General features: G+C 52.4%; 5 protein-coding genes across 5 annotated transcripts; 3 read left to right on the forward strand and 2 right to left on the reverse strand.

The window, feature by feature from the left end:
- Positions 1-3,228: 3,228 nt before the first annotated feature.
- Positions 3,229-4,046, forward strand: JN550_001687 (uncharacterized protein; the record flags this gene model as incomplete). The annotated part of the gene is made up of 2 exons (XM_049312898.1): positions 3,229-3,815; positions 3,881-4,046. 2 exons carry the CDS (start codon positions 3,229-3,231, stop codon positions 4,044-4,046), a joined length of 753 nt encoding a protein of 250 aa, XP_049176538.1.
- A 4,627-nt stretch (positions 4,047-8,673) lies between these two features.
- Positions 8,674-10,852, forward strand: JN550_001688 (uncharacterized protein; the record flags this gene model as incomplete). Its single annotated transcript, XM_049312899.1, has 2 exons — positions 8,674-10,476; positions 10,529-10,852. The coding sequence occupies 2 exons, from the start codon at positions 8,674-8,676 to the stop codon at positions 10,850-10,852; spliced, it is 2,127 nt and encodes a 708-aa protein (XP_049176539.1).
- Positions 10,853-12,035: 1,183 nt separating this feature from the next.
- JN550_001689 (uncharacterized protein) lies at positions 12,036-12,663 on the forward strand (the record flags this gene model as incomplete). Its single annotated transcript, XM_049312900.1, has 2 exons — positions 12,036-12,115; positions 12,183-12,663. 2 exons carry the CDS (start codon positions 12,036-12,038, stop codon positions 12,661-12,663), a joined length of 561 nt encoding a protein of 186 aa, XP_049176540.1.
- A 58-nt stretch (positions 12,664-12,721) lies between these two features.
- On the reverse strand, positions 12,722-13,549 carry JN550_001690 (uncharacterized protein; the record flags this gene model as incomplete). The annotated part of the gene is made up of 1 exon (XM_049312901.1): positions 12,722-13,549. The coding sequence occupies one exon, from the start codon at positions 13,547-13,549 to the stop codon at positions 12,722-12,724; it is 828 nt and encodes a 275-aa protein (XP_049176541.1).
- Positions 13,550-15,103: 1,554 nt separating this feature from the next.
- JN550_001691 (uncharacterized protein) lies at positions 15,104-16,072 on the reverse strand (the record flags this gene model as incomplete). Its single annotated transcript, XM_049312902.1, has 1 exon — positions 15,104-16,072. The coding sequence occupies one exon, from the start codon at positions 16,070-16,072 to the stop codon at positions 15,104-15,106; it is 969 nt and encodes a 322-aa protein (XP_049176542.1).
- Between the last annotated feature and the right edge of the window lie 202 nt (positions 16,073-16,274).

Consider the following 16,274-nt stretch of genomic DNA (forward strand, 5'->3'; position numbering starts at 1 on the left):
CTGTGGAGTTTTGGGTGGGATCCCAGAGACGAGAACATTACTAGCGGCTAATGCGATGCTTACCTTGCTTCTCTCGTTCGTGGGTCCAAGGTGGTCTGGAATGAAACTCTGGGAATGGTGGCAGAATTGAGACTGATGGGTTCCCAAGTAGTCAATAGTCCATCCATCATGCATACGCCCGGCCGGCTTTTCTCAATCTTTTCCTAGTTAGACAGACTATGCCGTGCCGAAAGTCGCGCGAAGGCGTAACGCTCATTACTAACACAAGCTAACCATTGGTCCAGGCGCGGGCGATGCGTGCGCTACGTTCACTTGTACCGTATAGTCGAGTAGTGTCGTCGTCGGCATATGGCCGCCTGAGCATGATGCTTCAATTTAAATACGTATTCCAGGCATCTCTTCCCACCCCGGCGGCGTCTGATGGAACCGAGCGCCAGCCGGCAGACCGCTCTGATCCGCCGGATAGATGCCCAGCCTTGTCGTGCTTGTCACATTACCCAGCGGTCTGTTCCTGCGGAGGAAAGGTTTGGCGACCTCGGTATACCTTGCATTGTCGGTCTACCGTGGAGAAGAAGATGTGTCAAATGCCTGTCGAAGATCTAGTGACGGTCGGTGCTTTCAGCGGGCCCGCGTGTGATCCCATTTTTGCTTGTCGCGACTGAAACACACATGTCCCCCGGCACGGACATGGGCCAAGAGCCTTTATCTTTCTATCTTAGTTGCTTCATCTGGTCCGCTTTTGTGGGCATGTCGAGCGTTGCATGCAGGGCCCGATTTTTTCGATAGGATTGCACGCTCATTGTCACCTTAATGTCATCGGGCCAGGAACAGCTATCGCTTTCGGATCCGTGTATGCAGATTACCTGCGTATTACAGGAGCCTCTCAGGGGAATAGACTTACAGCCGCGGGTCAGCTCGTGGAGAGACCCAATCAGCTGCCGACCTGTAAAACCCCCCCTGCGCAGATCTGAGCCGAGTATGGCCACGTCTGGGTTAAGACTTGACCTCCCTCTGCATCCCTCCCCGCAACTGCATGCACGTTAAATAACTTCCTGTCAAGTCTTGTGTCGAGTGCGTTTGGCAAAGTGTTTGGACCAAGAGAGGGCTCGGCGAACCACCCGGCAGCTCATGCCTCATCTTGGGCACCCTGGCAGAACTGTCAAACATGACAGAAACCTGCTAACCTAACTTACTGTATAACCGTGCTTCGTCCTCTGGGCTACCTGGAGGTCAAGTCGAGACGAGGTCGATCCGCATACGGCATTGAGAGATTTAATGCCGCCGAAACACTGCGAATGCTGAGGTCGGCGGCGTTGCGCTATATCATGTATTATGCTGGCAAGCTGGGCAAATGGGCTTGGCTTCACCATTGGAGGCTTGAGTGTCGTGATCTAAATCCCCACGTGCCAAGCATCGTTCGACACCGACGTCTGCGTGTTGTAGCTGGGCAAGCTGGGGAGCTGCTGTCGGGACTAGAAAACAGCGCCACCAATCTTAGGAGGGATGCACGTCCTGGCGCCGGGCCTGGCATTCCTGGGCTGTCGGTCATGCCCGATCTGGTGCGACGCTAAACTACCGAGAGGCTATGCTGAGCTTATTCGAGGATGGGCTCCCGGAAGGATGCGCTGGAAGGAATCAAAAAACTTGACTCTGGCCTGAGCCGCAGCTCGGCCTGACGTATTCCCAAGCTGGGAGCCAGCGGGATCCATGGCGGCCGCAAAGTCTAAAATCATGGTGTGGTGATGCACCTCCCAGTGCACATGGCTCCGTGGTATAATTTGACATGCCAATCTCCTGCAAAACGAAATGCGCAGTCTGCCCCGAAGACACCAGATCGACGTGACCTGAAGCAAGCGCCGAAAGGGCCAGCCAGCCTTAGCAGCACTGTAGCGCGGCCCCTGGCAAAGCCTGGGCGAGAAGGCAGACGCCTCTCCGACGCAAAGAAAGCTGCAAAAGCCGAAAAGGGCCCACTGACTAACTGCTTTGGTAGCTGTGGTGCTACCGCTGTACCATAGTAGTGGCACCACTGCGGTCCAGTGCCCCTAGTGGTCGTTACCATGTTAGTAGGCACTGGACGCTTGGACTGTCAGAATAAGTTAGCGGGCAGAGGTTGAGAGGCACAAACAAAGAAAACTGCCGCTAGGTTGTCAGGCTTGTATCATGAGTGGGTAGCTTTGATGACTTTCCTGGCCCAGTTCCATTGCACTATGGAACTGCCAGGCAGCCCAGACAGGCCGGGCGACCTGGGTACGATGTGTGGGAGGGGACCCTTGGACCTGCATCCATGCCTGCATGTCAAAGCCATGGCGACCCTGGGATAGTTCTGTATATTCTGGCGCCTGTGTCGAGACGAGATACTGCGTCGAACCCACTCTGGACGTAGATGGCCAAGGTGCGGACCAGCGCCCCGACGGCACAGCACAGTCGCTGCAGGACCATTCCCAATGTTACGATCTACGCGAGAGGTCTCCATCTTTTGGGATTATTATTATCACTGATCTGCTGCCACATCTTCAGCATTGTGATCCTGCCGAGATTCTTCTTTGTAGCCTTCACAGCCTCCCAGCTTGGCGCTCGTCACCCAAAGCCAAGCAGCACCCCACTAGGATTCGTACTTCATTTACTCAACTTGGGAGGAGCCGCGCATGACAGCACGTTGGCAGTGGGAAATACCGGCAGCTCTCTCATTAATAACCTGAGGCCTGTCGACTCCCGCGAATATTCACTACTCCCCGCCTACCTCTACAGGACCCGCCATCAAGCCATCGTCGTCGGCTGTCAGCTTTTTGGCGAGATTAACAAGACGCTCCTGTCTCCCCCTTCCGCCGGCCGCCCCACGCGCCTGGCCAGCCCGCTTTTGTCTTCCGGCTGGCGTTCAGCTTACTTCAATCAGCCCAGCTGCACCTCGACTTTCGACCCTTGGGCTTGCCAAGACCACCGGGCTTCATTCCCATTCCACCATTCAAGGCCATCCAGGAACATTGCGTGTTTCCCCGCGTCGTGACGGGGCCTAGACCATTGGCAAGACTAGATTAATTGCCAGAGGCACCAGACCCCTCCATCTCCTTATTAGGGTCCAAACTGTTCCGGTTCGTCCAGGCACTTATATTGACCAGCTCGTCCTTGCGGCCCCTGCTTGCAGTCCGTCCGCCTGTCGACCTGGGTCTTGAAGGACTTTTTGGAAACAACAAAACAACCACAATACTGAATCGCCCACCTAATTACAAGATGAAGGCCTCGATCGCGCTCTGTGCGCTCTCGGCCTCGTCGTGGGCTTTTGCCGCACCACTACTTGTCCTCTTGCAGCACGCGCCTCCCAAGTCGACAGTTATCGCATCGAGCACAGCACCGCATGATTCGTCCTTCCTCATCAAGCCAGAGATCGCCGTGGTGGAGGATGCCGGGGTTCAGGATGTATTGGAGACGCGGCCTGACAACCGCCCATATAGCCCCTCGGACGATGAGACTCCGTCAAAGGCACTCGCATCACCTCGGCCCTTAAAGACGGCCTACTTGCTTTCACTGCAAGACTCCTCGGACCACGTTGCGGAGAAGGAGCAGCCACCCAGCCAGGCCGTCGTCCCCGACTCCAGCATTATCAGAGAAGAGACAGGCAAGGCAGCACGGATTCATCTCACCACCGTCGAGCTGGAGACCGAGGGAAACAAGCCCTTGTACGACCGCGTCCCCTGCAAGATGCACGCGGGTCATTTCTATCTCGTTAGACGCTACGCCGACATGACACTAGTCACTACTGTGTTGATATTCATCGCCATTGTGGCCCTCATCGAGATCTGGAGCCCGATGTGCAGAACGTGAGTTTTCCTGCCCGGGATTTTACGGCAAACACGATGGAGTTTGAAGCTGACTTTTGGCTTAGAATCCGCAGAGTCTGGTACGGCGAGGGCAGAATACGCCTGGAGGATGAAGAGTGCGAGAAGGAACAGCTCAAACGAAGGCATCCGAATTTCGTCTTATTACCAGCACCTAAGGCTTGCAAGAAGTCGAAACTCAGCCCCATCGCTGAGAAATTCGAGGAGTTATGATGCTGGTGGCTCCGTTTCCTTTGTTGATTTGGCATGATATCATCGAGCAAGGCGTTGAGGGTTGGAATTTGCACTTCTGGTTATGGAAGGTAGCTTGGGGCCTACCGGCAGTCACTACGGTTCTACGGATGGATGCATGCAAGACTGGTTTGATCATTGCGATGAGGCGTTCTTGCGAGGAATGCAAGCGGCAATGCCTTCTGGAAGGCCACAAGTAAGGTCAGCTGCAATGAGTTCGTAGCTAGATGTCCGTCAAAGCTGGACATGCCAGCAAGCGTCGGTCCGTTGTCTGATCATTCGGGCAGCTGAAATGAAGCTTATGTTGCCCAAGCCCGAAAGGTACCTACCATTTCATCTGAAGTCGTTCGCTGCGTAGCTCAAGAAGTTTGCCCATGACGGTAGTGTTCCAACTGCATACACGGTACATTGAACATGGAAACACGGAAGCACGGAAACGCGGCACGCAGGTTTCCCCCATGGCCGACGGTCGATCCCAGTCACTTTCGGAAGCTGACACGTTAGAGTTGGTGGTCTAAACAACCCCGGCTTTCCTTTACGAGTTATCCAGCGCAAATCTTCGAGAAGACCTCCGTATGGAACAGAGCAAGCAGGACCTCCCTGAGTACACCCACCACCACGACCCGAGCCTGGTCCTCGTAAATTTCTAGAATTGCCAGGGGTTTCCCTATGGTACATGAGCATGCACAGTGACATCGCGGCGGCGTAGGCCAGAGCTCATTCGATAGATCCGTGGGGCCACTTATATACTAAATTAGCCTGACCTACGCAGGCGAAAAGCTTGATTTAATGTCAACCGGCGCTAGGTTGGGCCTAGGTTTCCGTTGTCCAGGTACGCCTCGTTCCCAAGACCGCACAGCACAAGGCCTGCGTACACTAGGTTCCCATCGCCTCTTCCCTTCCGCTCGATCCCGTAGGTGCCGCTGTTCCGTGCCCAGTGCCGGCCGATCCTATCTGCGTCCTGGTGTGCTGTCTCCGCGGACAGCGCGCGTGACATATTCCCTACACGGGGAACCATGCGCTTTGGAATAAGTCGGAGAATGGCTGGGCCAGCTCGGGTGCCGGATATGCGATTCGTCGATGTGGTGCTTTGGTGTTGTGGTATCGAAGGCAAGAACCACTGTGCCGGTGATCCGAAATGCGACTCTGCATACCCACCACACGGCTCGGCTTTTCTTTTGTGTATATACGCAAGCCTTTGGTACATGACGACTTCAGATGTCGAATTCTCCTGTCATCTGATGGCGGCTACACTTGCGTGTCGACATGCTAGGAAGGCATTCAGGCGGTAACGCTCGCTGAGCAACGTTGCAAAGACTCATTGGCCATGGCATGTCGGTGGGAGATAGCAGTCCCTTTCGAGTTGGTAAGGCCGGTGCTGTCTTATCACAAGCAAAATTGCCTCACAGAGGCCCGGTGCCCACCTTGTGCCACACGAACCCTCCCTTTATACCCCGGCAAGCATCATAATGATATTACGCCGATACCGTAAGGTAATACTTACTGAAGCTGATATGCTTCGAGGGTTTGTAGCAACACCCAGAGCTGGCTTTATTGACAAGGAGTAGATGCATTCTATTCTCTCACCCCAGGCTATCAGAAACAGGTCAAACCAGTGGAAGGTGACAAAAGATCCCAGCTTCAAGCTTCAATGATCGTTGGGTTTATACGAAAATGCTTCACTGCACCACATGTTCGTGTCTTCTGAATGATTTAGATCATGAGACGAGAAGACAGGGCATCTGAGTCGCCATCAAACGGTCCAATCGACTTGGCTATCTATCATACCGCTCCGAGCCTCTGTTGGACTTGGACATACACCGGGCACGATGAGCTCATTGAGTTCCCGTGTTATGCAGAACCGCGTGTGGCCAAGGTGCAGCCCATGCAACTCATCATGAGAGGTTTCGCCAGCGAGCCCTGGAAAGCAAAACAGGCAGCTTTATTTGACAACGTAAGGACGATGATGATGTTCAATTGCCAATCAAGATGCAATATAGATCTGTGAAAGGCCCAGCAGGATGCGGGTATCCCTTTATTTATGCGAATGTGTTGAGTGCTTATCTTTATAGACGGCAAAGTAGAAGATGCGCAACAAAAGACCAACTCACTCTTGGCTCGTAGTCAGTTGACGAAGACTAGACACAATCCTAAAGTGTAGGTTTCTTAGTTGTATATCAGGGGCGTGCTCCAGACTGTACTACCCGGACGCTGCGCTCAGCCGAAAGGTCAGGTCCAAGAACATCACTGTTTGAATTTGGAGTGGACTGACCAGGTAATATTGACTACAGTGAGGCTGTGGGGAATGCTAAATGGTCCATATTCTGACTTTGTATTCACTTTTGGGTTGGCGCTGCTCACCCTGACATCAGCGTTGCTAAAGACGGCAGTTATTCCGCGGTTTCAAGCGCTCCAGGTCAGTCAGTGATAGGCCAGCAGCCGTAAATTCTTTACTAATGTGCTCTAGAGTTATGCATGTTAGTACTTTCTTGGGCTTAGAAATGAGGACAGATTGGAAAACTCTCAGAAGCGTGCAACTCCGCTCGCATAGATGGCTGCCATTGGAGGTATCTTGTGATGTGACTTGTTTTCAGGACGACCTATGTGAAAAGGACACCAAAACGTACTTATCATAATGAAGACAGTTGATAGATGGAGTCGCAAGCTTTCTCGTTCTGATCCAACAGGGAAGAGCTGTGTCATTTACATCCACAAGCTGGCTTGGATGAGCATTGCTCTCGATCATGCTTCAAAAGTCTTTCCGAATACGTGTACTCCCGGATGGCTTTGAGCTCATTTGAGGTTCAAGATACACTGGTTGAAACCTCCTTCTTCTCTTTTGTGCTTCAGAGATCGAATAATTAGGTGACACACTTGAACCGAACCATCTTCGAATTCGCTGCGGGTCCCCGTTGCGTTAAGCCCTACGTGCAGCCAGACCTACCGAACTGGACTATGTGGCTGTGATCTGCGCAGTGACATAATAGTGCGCTCGTATACTAGTGCTAGGCATGGTATTGTGGATGGAACAGGAGCCTCACGAAGAGGTTCTCTGATGCTGGGTTTAAACATCCCGGTAGCACAACAGCAGTGGGTACCAGAATGCTGGTGTGGCTCCAGTCATACCCAATTGGTCCAAGACTTGGGTAGACATATATCTCGACCATGGTCAATTTCCCTGAACTAACGGTCTAGAACATTATTGATTACCTAAGTGGTGAGAGCCATCCTTGAGGATTGGACATCTGACATCAAGCACAATGGGTATTCACATCTGGTTCAAGTCTCAGTCAGCAGGCAACATACGACCTCGGCAGTTGATAACAAAGGTAACGATACCATCGTTGACCGCAACTCCGAACCAAGCCGACGTTGTCAGTCCATCTACTTGGTGGACAAACGCATTTCGTCTCGGTGTGAAGCATCTACGTGCTTGACTCCGTATACACTCGGTCCGTATGCCTACCAGATGCAGCTACGGACCACATTCGACCTTCTTCGACGCGGTGAAGAAGTTGACTCACAGTTCCAAGCCTCATGGAGTGTCGAGATATGGACCTTTTTGTATGGGGCACTTGGGCGTCAGCATTGGATACGACCCACCAAGCACGAGGTCAAGACCGCTAGAGCCGCCACAAGCTGACTGGCGTTAAGGATACCTCTCTTAGCGCCTTTGGTTTAGGGCATCCCATTCATCGCTTTTACGACAGCCTCCCTGGCGCCCACTAGTTGGTCCCGAAACTCCTGTGAAGGATCCAATTGTTGCTTTGAGCGACAAGCAATATTGTGTATGTGCAGGTGTAAATGTCGGTGTCCGTGAACACGGCGTCTGCCAGTTGTTGCTGCAGCTTTGACAAGACGACGAGTTGGCAATGCCCCAATAAACCGCAGGCAGAGCCCGCATGTCGGCTGTCTCCGCACGTCTTTGGTCCTGTCATCGGCCGCCTGCAGCACGGTTCTGCGATGTAATACTGCAGAATCACCTGGGTTGGGAGGCTGTGAGGCTATCCACGCTGGGCCTTCCGGCCTGCATATACCCCACTCCGTGGCATCGTGACTTGCAGCACCCGAGCACTGCCCCGACTGCCTGTTTATCCCCAAGCATTCCCAAGCATCGCACGCTCCGGCAGAGGCAAAGGCGAAGCAGCTCCACGGCGGCGGCAGGGACGCCACGGGGAGAGCGATGCATAGGCATGGGATCCCATTGGTGTCCTTACAGCCCCCAAATGAAGCCATGCATGAGAGGGGTCTAGCCGGCCGCGTTTCATTTGCAGTCAAAACCCCAGCCCCTCTCCAGCTGCATCCCTAGTGGGGATGTTCAAAGCAGTGCTTCGGACCTCACATTCGTTTTTGTTCTGTTGAAAACAAAATCGCAACTCGTCGGACGCTCATATAAGTCTCTCCGTTGTTCTCTCGGGAGAGCCCAGAGCTCCATTGAACGGCGCTCGAGTACAGGCCTGGCACTCTGCTCCCGTTCATCAGCCAGCCCTACCGGGACAAGTCTAATCTAAGCATCGTGATACCCCGCAGCGCTACTGGCCGAGGAGCCTTGGAAATATCACTAGCACAAACCCTGATTGGATTTCCGGGTTTTCAGAAAGCTCAGGATATGTCTCTTCGCGTTGACGACAGTGGACGGCGCGCCCGGTCGCGCTCACCCGGCCGCGGCGCAGAGGATCGCGACCGCAGCCGTGGTCGCGTGCCCGAGCCGGACCCGTATATCATGGACGCGGTGCGCATGCCTTCTCCGCCAGCCGGCTTCAGCTACGACGATGACCGCGATGCGCCGCCTCGGAGGTCTGTGTACGACTATGAAGACCATTCTGGACCGTACCGCGTGACTTCGCCCACTGACGAGTCGTCATATCGACGCAGCCGGGAGAAGTTCGATGACGACGACGGCCATGGCAAGTATGCCAGGCATAATGAGGACAGGAAGTACAAGAGAGACTCCACGCGGGGGAATGAACGTGACTCAGAAAAGGACCGTCTTGCAAATGCTCTGGGTGGTGCGGCAGCTTACCTCCCCGCAAAGTATGCCTCGAAAGTCATGGACAAGGCGCTGGCATCCGATGGCGAGAAGGACAAGAAGAAGAGCGAGAAGAAGGCCCGTCTGGAGGAGGACCTCGCGTACGGAAATACCGCGGCTCTACCCGGCAGATTCCCAAGAGACGATTCACCACCATCTGAATTCAAATACGCGAGCGCACCGCAATGGCAGTATGGCCAACCCGATGACAACCTCCATTATAACATCAGGAATGCCGAGTATAATGGCCCCTCCCTGAGCCCACCAAGAGGCGACCGACGCTCCCGCAGAGAACCGAGTCCAGGTCCTCACCGAACTTCCAGCAAGAAGCACCGTGATGATGACCCGCGATCTTCCAAGTCAAGCGGCTTGACTGTTGAATCGGGCAGCAGGCGCCGCGATCGATCGCGTTCGCCTCAGCCTCCTGTCAAGGGCATGTCCTCTCTCAGTGTCAGTACAGGACACCCAAGTGGCTCTCATCTCTCACTAGCGAACGCGCCTGGCTCCCCGCTACTCGAGTCCTACCATGGGACCTACCAGTCTATGTCGCCTATGCCATCACCACTCCTTCTTGCTTCCAACGGGCCTCTTTCGCCTATTGAGCCATTGTCCCCAGGGGTTTCGGACGACGAGCGCGGCGACAAGAAAAAGCGTCGCGCGCGCTTTAGCGATCCAGTCGATGATGCTGCTCGTCTTGCGAAGGCGCTCAAGGGAGAGAAGCGTGCCCCTGACATTGAGCCTCTAATCGAGATCCTTCCCGGTTTGACCCATGAACAGATCATGGATCTGCGCCAGGAGTACAAACGACTTGTGAAAACCGGCAGTGAACGCAAGGGCGTAAACATTGCAAAGCATATCCGCGCGCGGCTAAAGGACGAACACCCGTTGTTGATGAAAGCAGCGTACTCTGTTGCACTTGGCAAGTGGGAAGGAGAAGCATACTGGGCGAACTTCTGGTACCAGGGTGATAAGACCAGGCGCGAGCTGCTGATCGAATCTATCATGGGTCGGACCAATGACGAGATTCGAAGGATCAAGGACGGCTTCAGTGATAAGAAGTACCGCGACAGCCTCTCACAATGCATGAAGACAGAGCTCAAGGAGGACAAGTTCAAGAAGGCTGTTCTCATGGTGTTGGAGGAGAGGAGGATGGAAGAGACGGACGAGTACGGCCGACTTCTCCGCATCGATCAAAGGCTGGTTGAGGACGATGCTCATGATCTCTACAAGTCCGTCAGGAGCGAGAAGGGTGGTGAAACAGCCATGATTCAGATTGTTGTCATGCGAAGCGACTCCCACCTCAGGGAAGTGTTGAAGCTCTACGAGAGGACCTATAGGTCCAACTTCGCCAGAGACGCCCTCAAGAAGAGTGGAAACCTTGTCGTAAGTACTCATTGCTCTACTTGTACTTCTCGTCCAAGCTAACAAACCAAAGGGCGAACTTCTCGCGCACATTTTGAACGGAGTGATCAATAAGGCTGTCCGTGACGCCTTGCTCCTGAACCACGCGCTCACGGCGTCCAAGAAGGACAACCTGCGTCGTGAGTTGCTGATTAGTCGCTTGGTCCGCTATCACTGGGATCGCCACCACATGGCTGCTATCAAGAAGGCGTACAAGGAGCGGTACGGCCACGACCTGTCGCAAGCGGTCAAGGAGGGCACGAGTGGAGAATGGGGCCTCTTCTGCGAGCAGCTATGCGTTACACGCATGCCCGATGAAGTCAAGAGGTTTTCCAACGTTGAGATTATCAACAGGTAGACCAATGTTGGATACCGAGATGTGTCAAATAGCTGTGCGATGCAGAACCGGCGTCTTGTCTCAGTAGGTTATGGCTTTTAGGATATGGAGCAACGACCAGGATGATACCAATAGTGTCCTGAGACGCAGAGTATATGTAAGGCCGAGAACTTGGCCATAAATACGAGTAACCCCAGAGCATATTGTATAATCATTTACAAGGCCATGAGATCGTGAAGTTGTTAAATTGAGGCCCTTAGTCCCGGTTAGACCACATCCCCTGTATAACGATCCATTATGTCTGTAATTGGCTCTGAACAGGTGGAGGCTCATTAAGAAGCCAGGCACAGTCCACATTGCCCTCACGGTTTCCTTTCTAACGTATCTTTGGGAGTAAGAGCAGGGAGTATACCTATCTAGCAATGTTACTGCACGAGGACACACATGTGTGTGTGAGCTTTTGGGTCCCATCCTCGCATGATTCGTACAGTTCTCATATCAGATAATTTGCGCCAAGAGTTGAATTTGGCGTATGTCGGGCAGTGATGATCACCAGCTTCATGAAGAAAGCACCTACGTGTATATTGTCGCGGCCGGTCAATGAACTGAGTGCAAGAATCTGACCTACTTCGATGCACAAGGTATAGATGATTCAAGGCGCTGCGTCCAGTAGACAGGCCAAATTCCTCTCAGGGCTCGCTAGAGCCGATTGTACGTAGTTGATGCCGATGGTGCAGAGAGATAAAAGAGGGACCCGAAGGATCACTCAACGCCCTGGCGCCATTGAGAATCGAACTCAATATCTAACCCTTCTCTCACCTGCTGAGAGTTGTTTACACCCTCAACGTTAGTTGGCACGCACTAGGCTGCTGCAGCCTTGGGTCTCAGGGGTGGCCGGCGCTAATCGAAAAACCCTCTCGAGACAGTCGATTGGCTCAGCTACATAGATTCAATACGCATATCCAAGAACACAGGCCAACGTATGCGGGCAAGTTATGCTCGAACCAACAATGAAGTTAATCGGAGGCGCAGCTCTGCCAAAACCCCATAGTGCAGTCGCGGTAGACTGGTATTTAAAGTCTGTTGACGCTTGAGACCGTGGTGTGCTTCCATATAGATTGAACCATTTGAATATCTCGTTAACAGCTCGATAACATATCATCGCCATTGATATCAGTAATTTTGTGGATAGATTTCTACAGCCATGCCTTCTGATAAAGATCGCCTGTATGTTGCACTTTATGCTAGAGCAGGGATGCCTACCATGCCTAGAGGCGAAGATAAGTCAGTCAATGACAGTATCCGGAACATGCACGTTCTTCGTCCATCAGCTTATATTAGGACTTTGCAGATATCATTGGGCCTTACTAACTGGCCCCAAGACGGAAAGAGATGAACCGACGGGAAAGCGTTACCACGCCAAGGAGCAAATGATCTCTATCCGGGGTCATATTCAGTCCCAATGGCAGTTCGATGAACGAGATGTGAGCATGCTGGCGACTTCAATGATTCTAGTGCGTATCGTGGTTGGCAAAATCAAGGACCGGAAGCGAGTCGCGTCGATTCTCAGGTCCATACCAATTCGAGGTGATCAGCCGGGATGGAACTGTGTTGGGTGGGTGAAAGAAGCCCTGGTGGCCTTAGGCAAAGATGGCAAAGCGCTGGGTACTTCTGTTATTGACTGGCGGACTATACGTGATGCTGCACTGTCGTATGTTCGACATAAAGAAGCGCAGCACAGGTTCGATGGCAGAGCCCAGGCCGGCATCTTCAATGCGAGGCAAGTGCCCACTTACGACTTGATCGAGACAAAGCAAGAGACTATTCCATGATGCTTTAGAGTAGCAATGCTGTAAGTCGTACGTACGAGCAGCCCCCACTAAAAAAATTCTAAAAGTCTCCAAAGTACTTCCGTCGGATCTGCTCCATCTTCAGCTCGTAAGGCATGGGCTCCAGGAACCTGTCGACCTCTTCCTGCCAGAACATGTTCTGAGGATTGACATGCCATGCCGAAGTGTATTCCCAATAGGGAGGCATCCATGCGGCGGTTTCCCAGTCGACGATCCCAACGATGTCATCGCCACGTGCTAAGATATTGAGACTGCTCAAATCACCATGTGTGAACACGGGAGCTGGCCAAGGCTGGTTATGAAACGAGGCCAGTTCACGTAGTTCCTCTGCTAATGAAGGATCCTGGAAAGCTTCAGCTTCAATGCCGTTCCGGAGCTCTCTGTGGAAATCCTTGATCGTTTTGAATGGCCCCCAGTTCGACTGTTTCGGCAGCCGTTGGTCGTACATCGGGCCCCCATTGACGTTTGCGACGCCAACATCCTGTGGCGGTGGAATAGCGCGCAGTTGGGCAATCATGGACCTCAGTTGCTCAAGAATGCGCGCTTTGGAAGCTTCAGGCCGTTGTACCCATCCTAGGCCCAGGTACTGGCCAGCTATCTTCTCCATAACGATGTATGTCCGGCCAGCGTGCTCGAAAGCGCAGTGGATCTTTGGGACGGGGATAGACGTATGGCTCGACACGAACTGCATATTATTTGCCTCAGTCAACGTGGTGACTGACGTTGACTTGATGCAGTACTTGGAGACAAATACCACGCCGCCCGAACTGTGGAATATCCGCCGGACATATTTCTGAGTCGCGAGCTTAAACGCGCAAAGCGTGAGAATGCGATTTAATGCACCGTCGTTGACGGATTTGGGCTCCATGAGCGCATGTCGACAATCACGGCGCCTCTCCCTTCAAAGCCAGGGTCGCAAATAATTGCAGATGACAGACCTGAGAAGCTCCTCTGATCAGAGAGAAAGCGCGACGAGTGATCAAGTGCCACGGGTGGTAATAGCGGCACGTGCGTTAGCGCCACCTTTTCTGGCAGCCAAGACATTTCGTTTCATGCCGAGTACATATACGCACTGTCAACTCATTATGGCACATAGCCAGGTCGCCGTCGTTTCAGCGCCTGCTCCAAAGAAGAACACGGATGCTATCTAGACTTCACTGTCCTTAAGGCACTGACGGTCAACGTTCATTTGATCAGTAATGAAGAACGCTCGCTGCTGCATAAAGCTTCTGCCTCTGGGCGCACCGAAGCTATCCGACAGCTCAAGGAACTCGGTGCTGATATTTCATATTCAATCTAAACATGTAAAGACAGCATTGGATGAAGCTTTGCTGCAGGATGATGAAGAAGGTATAGGACCATGGAAAGAACTTGGCATTAAAGTTGCTGTTCCAAGTAAAACGGACGCTTTGCGTTGGCTTTCGCGATAATCAAAGAGTAGGAAGAGACTATACACGAGTACCTCGTAGAGTACCTAGGTGAAAACCGAAACATTGCCGCCAAGTCTCGTATATGGCGAATTCTGCAAAGAACGTCATGCGAGGAGAAATGTTTGTTATTTCTAGAATCATCGGCTAATAAGGCAGACTGCTAAGAATATGTTGCCTAATATATAGACAGCTCCATCAGTCATAACTTCTGGAGAGTATAACGCAGGGCTCAATGCTGTAGAGAACCCACTACGGTATCCAATTGCTTCAGCAATCGCCGAACTCACACGGCCTGAAATTGTCGCCTTCCCGTTGCATTCTTCGTGAGATGCGTGTAAACGATTCATAGAACAAGCAAGCAAATAATATAAACCGTAATGCGCTGTTTCAAAGCATTTCATATGCGATAGAAAGGGGTCGCTGGCGGCCGTTTTTCCTGATGGACACGGAGATATCGACATGTGGAAGAAGTCAGAGATTATCTGATCCGAGTCTTGCCGCTTTCACGGCATCGACAAGGTTTCGGAGAGGAAGTGGCAGGAAGAGAAAGATGTGTTTATGATACTCTTAGTTGATAACAAGTGCCACTTTGGGGTGGTTCTATTTGTTGATAGAACAGAGTGCGCTAAGTGGGTTTCGGGATGTCGATGTCCAGGAATGGTAATACAAGCCTAGCGAGGAAGAGCAAGAGCGGATGGTAAGAACGTTAATTGGTGTCAGTCTTCAAGATCAATGTGAGGTACAGATGCAAGCAAGGAAGAACCGATCTATCTCCTTCCGCTGTGATAAGATTTAGTTCAGCTACGATCAATTGGTACTCCCCGCCCTAACATGTTTACCATTGTACATGGGATCGTATACAATCGCCTTGATGTGCCTCGTAGTTCTTCGAGACGCTTAGGCTATCGTTTCAAGCCTTGCCCTGGTCTATACATACATATACACTTTGACAGATAGGAATCCAGTTTCATAGCTCCAGGACACATTGGATTTTAGTTGCCGCATCTTCGCAAATCGAGATCAACGATCCAAGCTGGTTGATATGGCAAAGCATCATGTGTCCCCTCGATGGCTGCATTGACAAAGAGCGTCTGGTGTCCAACCTGCAGTGCATGTTCATCTCCCTTGCAATGTCTGATCGTGGCACCTCCATCGCGTAGGTACGCCCTCGCTTTGAGTTCCTTCTCTAATGATGACTCTGCATCGTCGAAGCGGCTTGGTAAGATATTCGTCAGCTTCTCAACGACTACTGACCGGCTGTTGTCGATGTCTGTAAAATGAGACGGCTTTTCGCTGACTTTGTCCCTCCAGGTGACCAGTTTGGCTCCCCAACCCTCGTGAATGTGTCCGAAGCAGTGCATCCGGGGTCGAGCACGGGCAACTGCGCCGAATAGGTCAGGGCACCCGCCTCTGACCCTGGAGTCCGTCAAGTCCATCACACCGAGCGGTGGGCCATGAGTTATGACAACATCCACTCCCTGGTCGATAGAAAACTGGTGTCCAGTCTCTGGCGCATACTGAAACCCCCAGCCGCCCTTGGACGGCGTAAATGGGCTGGCGTAGATCTTGAGTTGGGCCCCGTTGGCCAAGGTAAACTCGTGATTGCCTTCGTCTAAAAAGATGATTCCATCCTTCCTTGTTTCCTCGAATAAGCTCCGCGCCTCTCCATAATCGCCGAATTCTTTGCTGACCAATTCTGGCTCGAGTGGTTGCGCTGCTTCAGCGACCCTCCTCCTGAAAGTGGGTACGTCGAGGGTGAAGTCGTGGTTGCCGGGAATCACGAGCTTCAGGGGCGCATCGAGCTCTGCGAGAAAGCGCAGAGTTGTGCGGAGTTCAGAAATTTTAGACTCTTCCGTTAGGTCACCGCAGTGTATGGCGACATCTGCCTTTTGGCCTTTGTGTACTCCGAACGAATCTCCATGCGTGTCGGAGACGATCAGGAATCGGGTTCGTACCTCCATAGCTGCAGTTGGGGTTTCTGGTGATTTGGTGGGTGATAGATGGCACTCACATGGGAATTGTACAGATGAATGTATAAACAGTTTGAACGGGGCTTGCCAATATACGTTGGATTATTTACTAGTTGCATTATCTATATCAAGGCCATTCTCAGCATCTTTCTCAACCAGTCAACATTCTCCGAACTCTTTGGAAAGCACGTGG

Source organism: Neoarthrinium moseri, assembly GCF_022829205.1.
Source record: "Neoarthrinium moseri strain CBS 164.80 chromosome Unknown scaffold3_Wmoseri_CBS_16480, whole genome shotgun sequence".
Classification (NCBI taxonomy): Eukaryota; Fungi; Ascomycota; class Sordariomycetes; order Amphisphaeriales; family Apiosporaceae; genus Neoarthrinium; species Neoarthrinium moseri.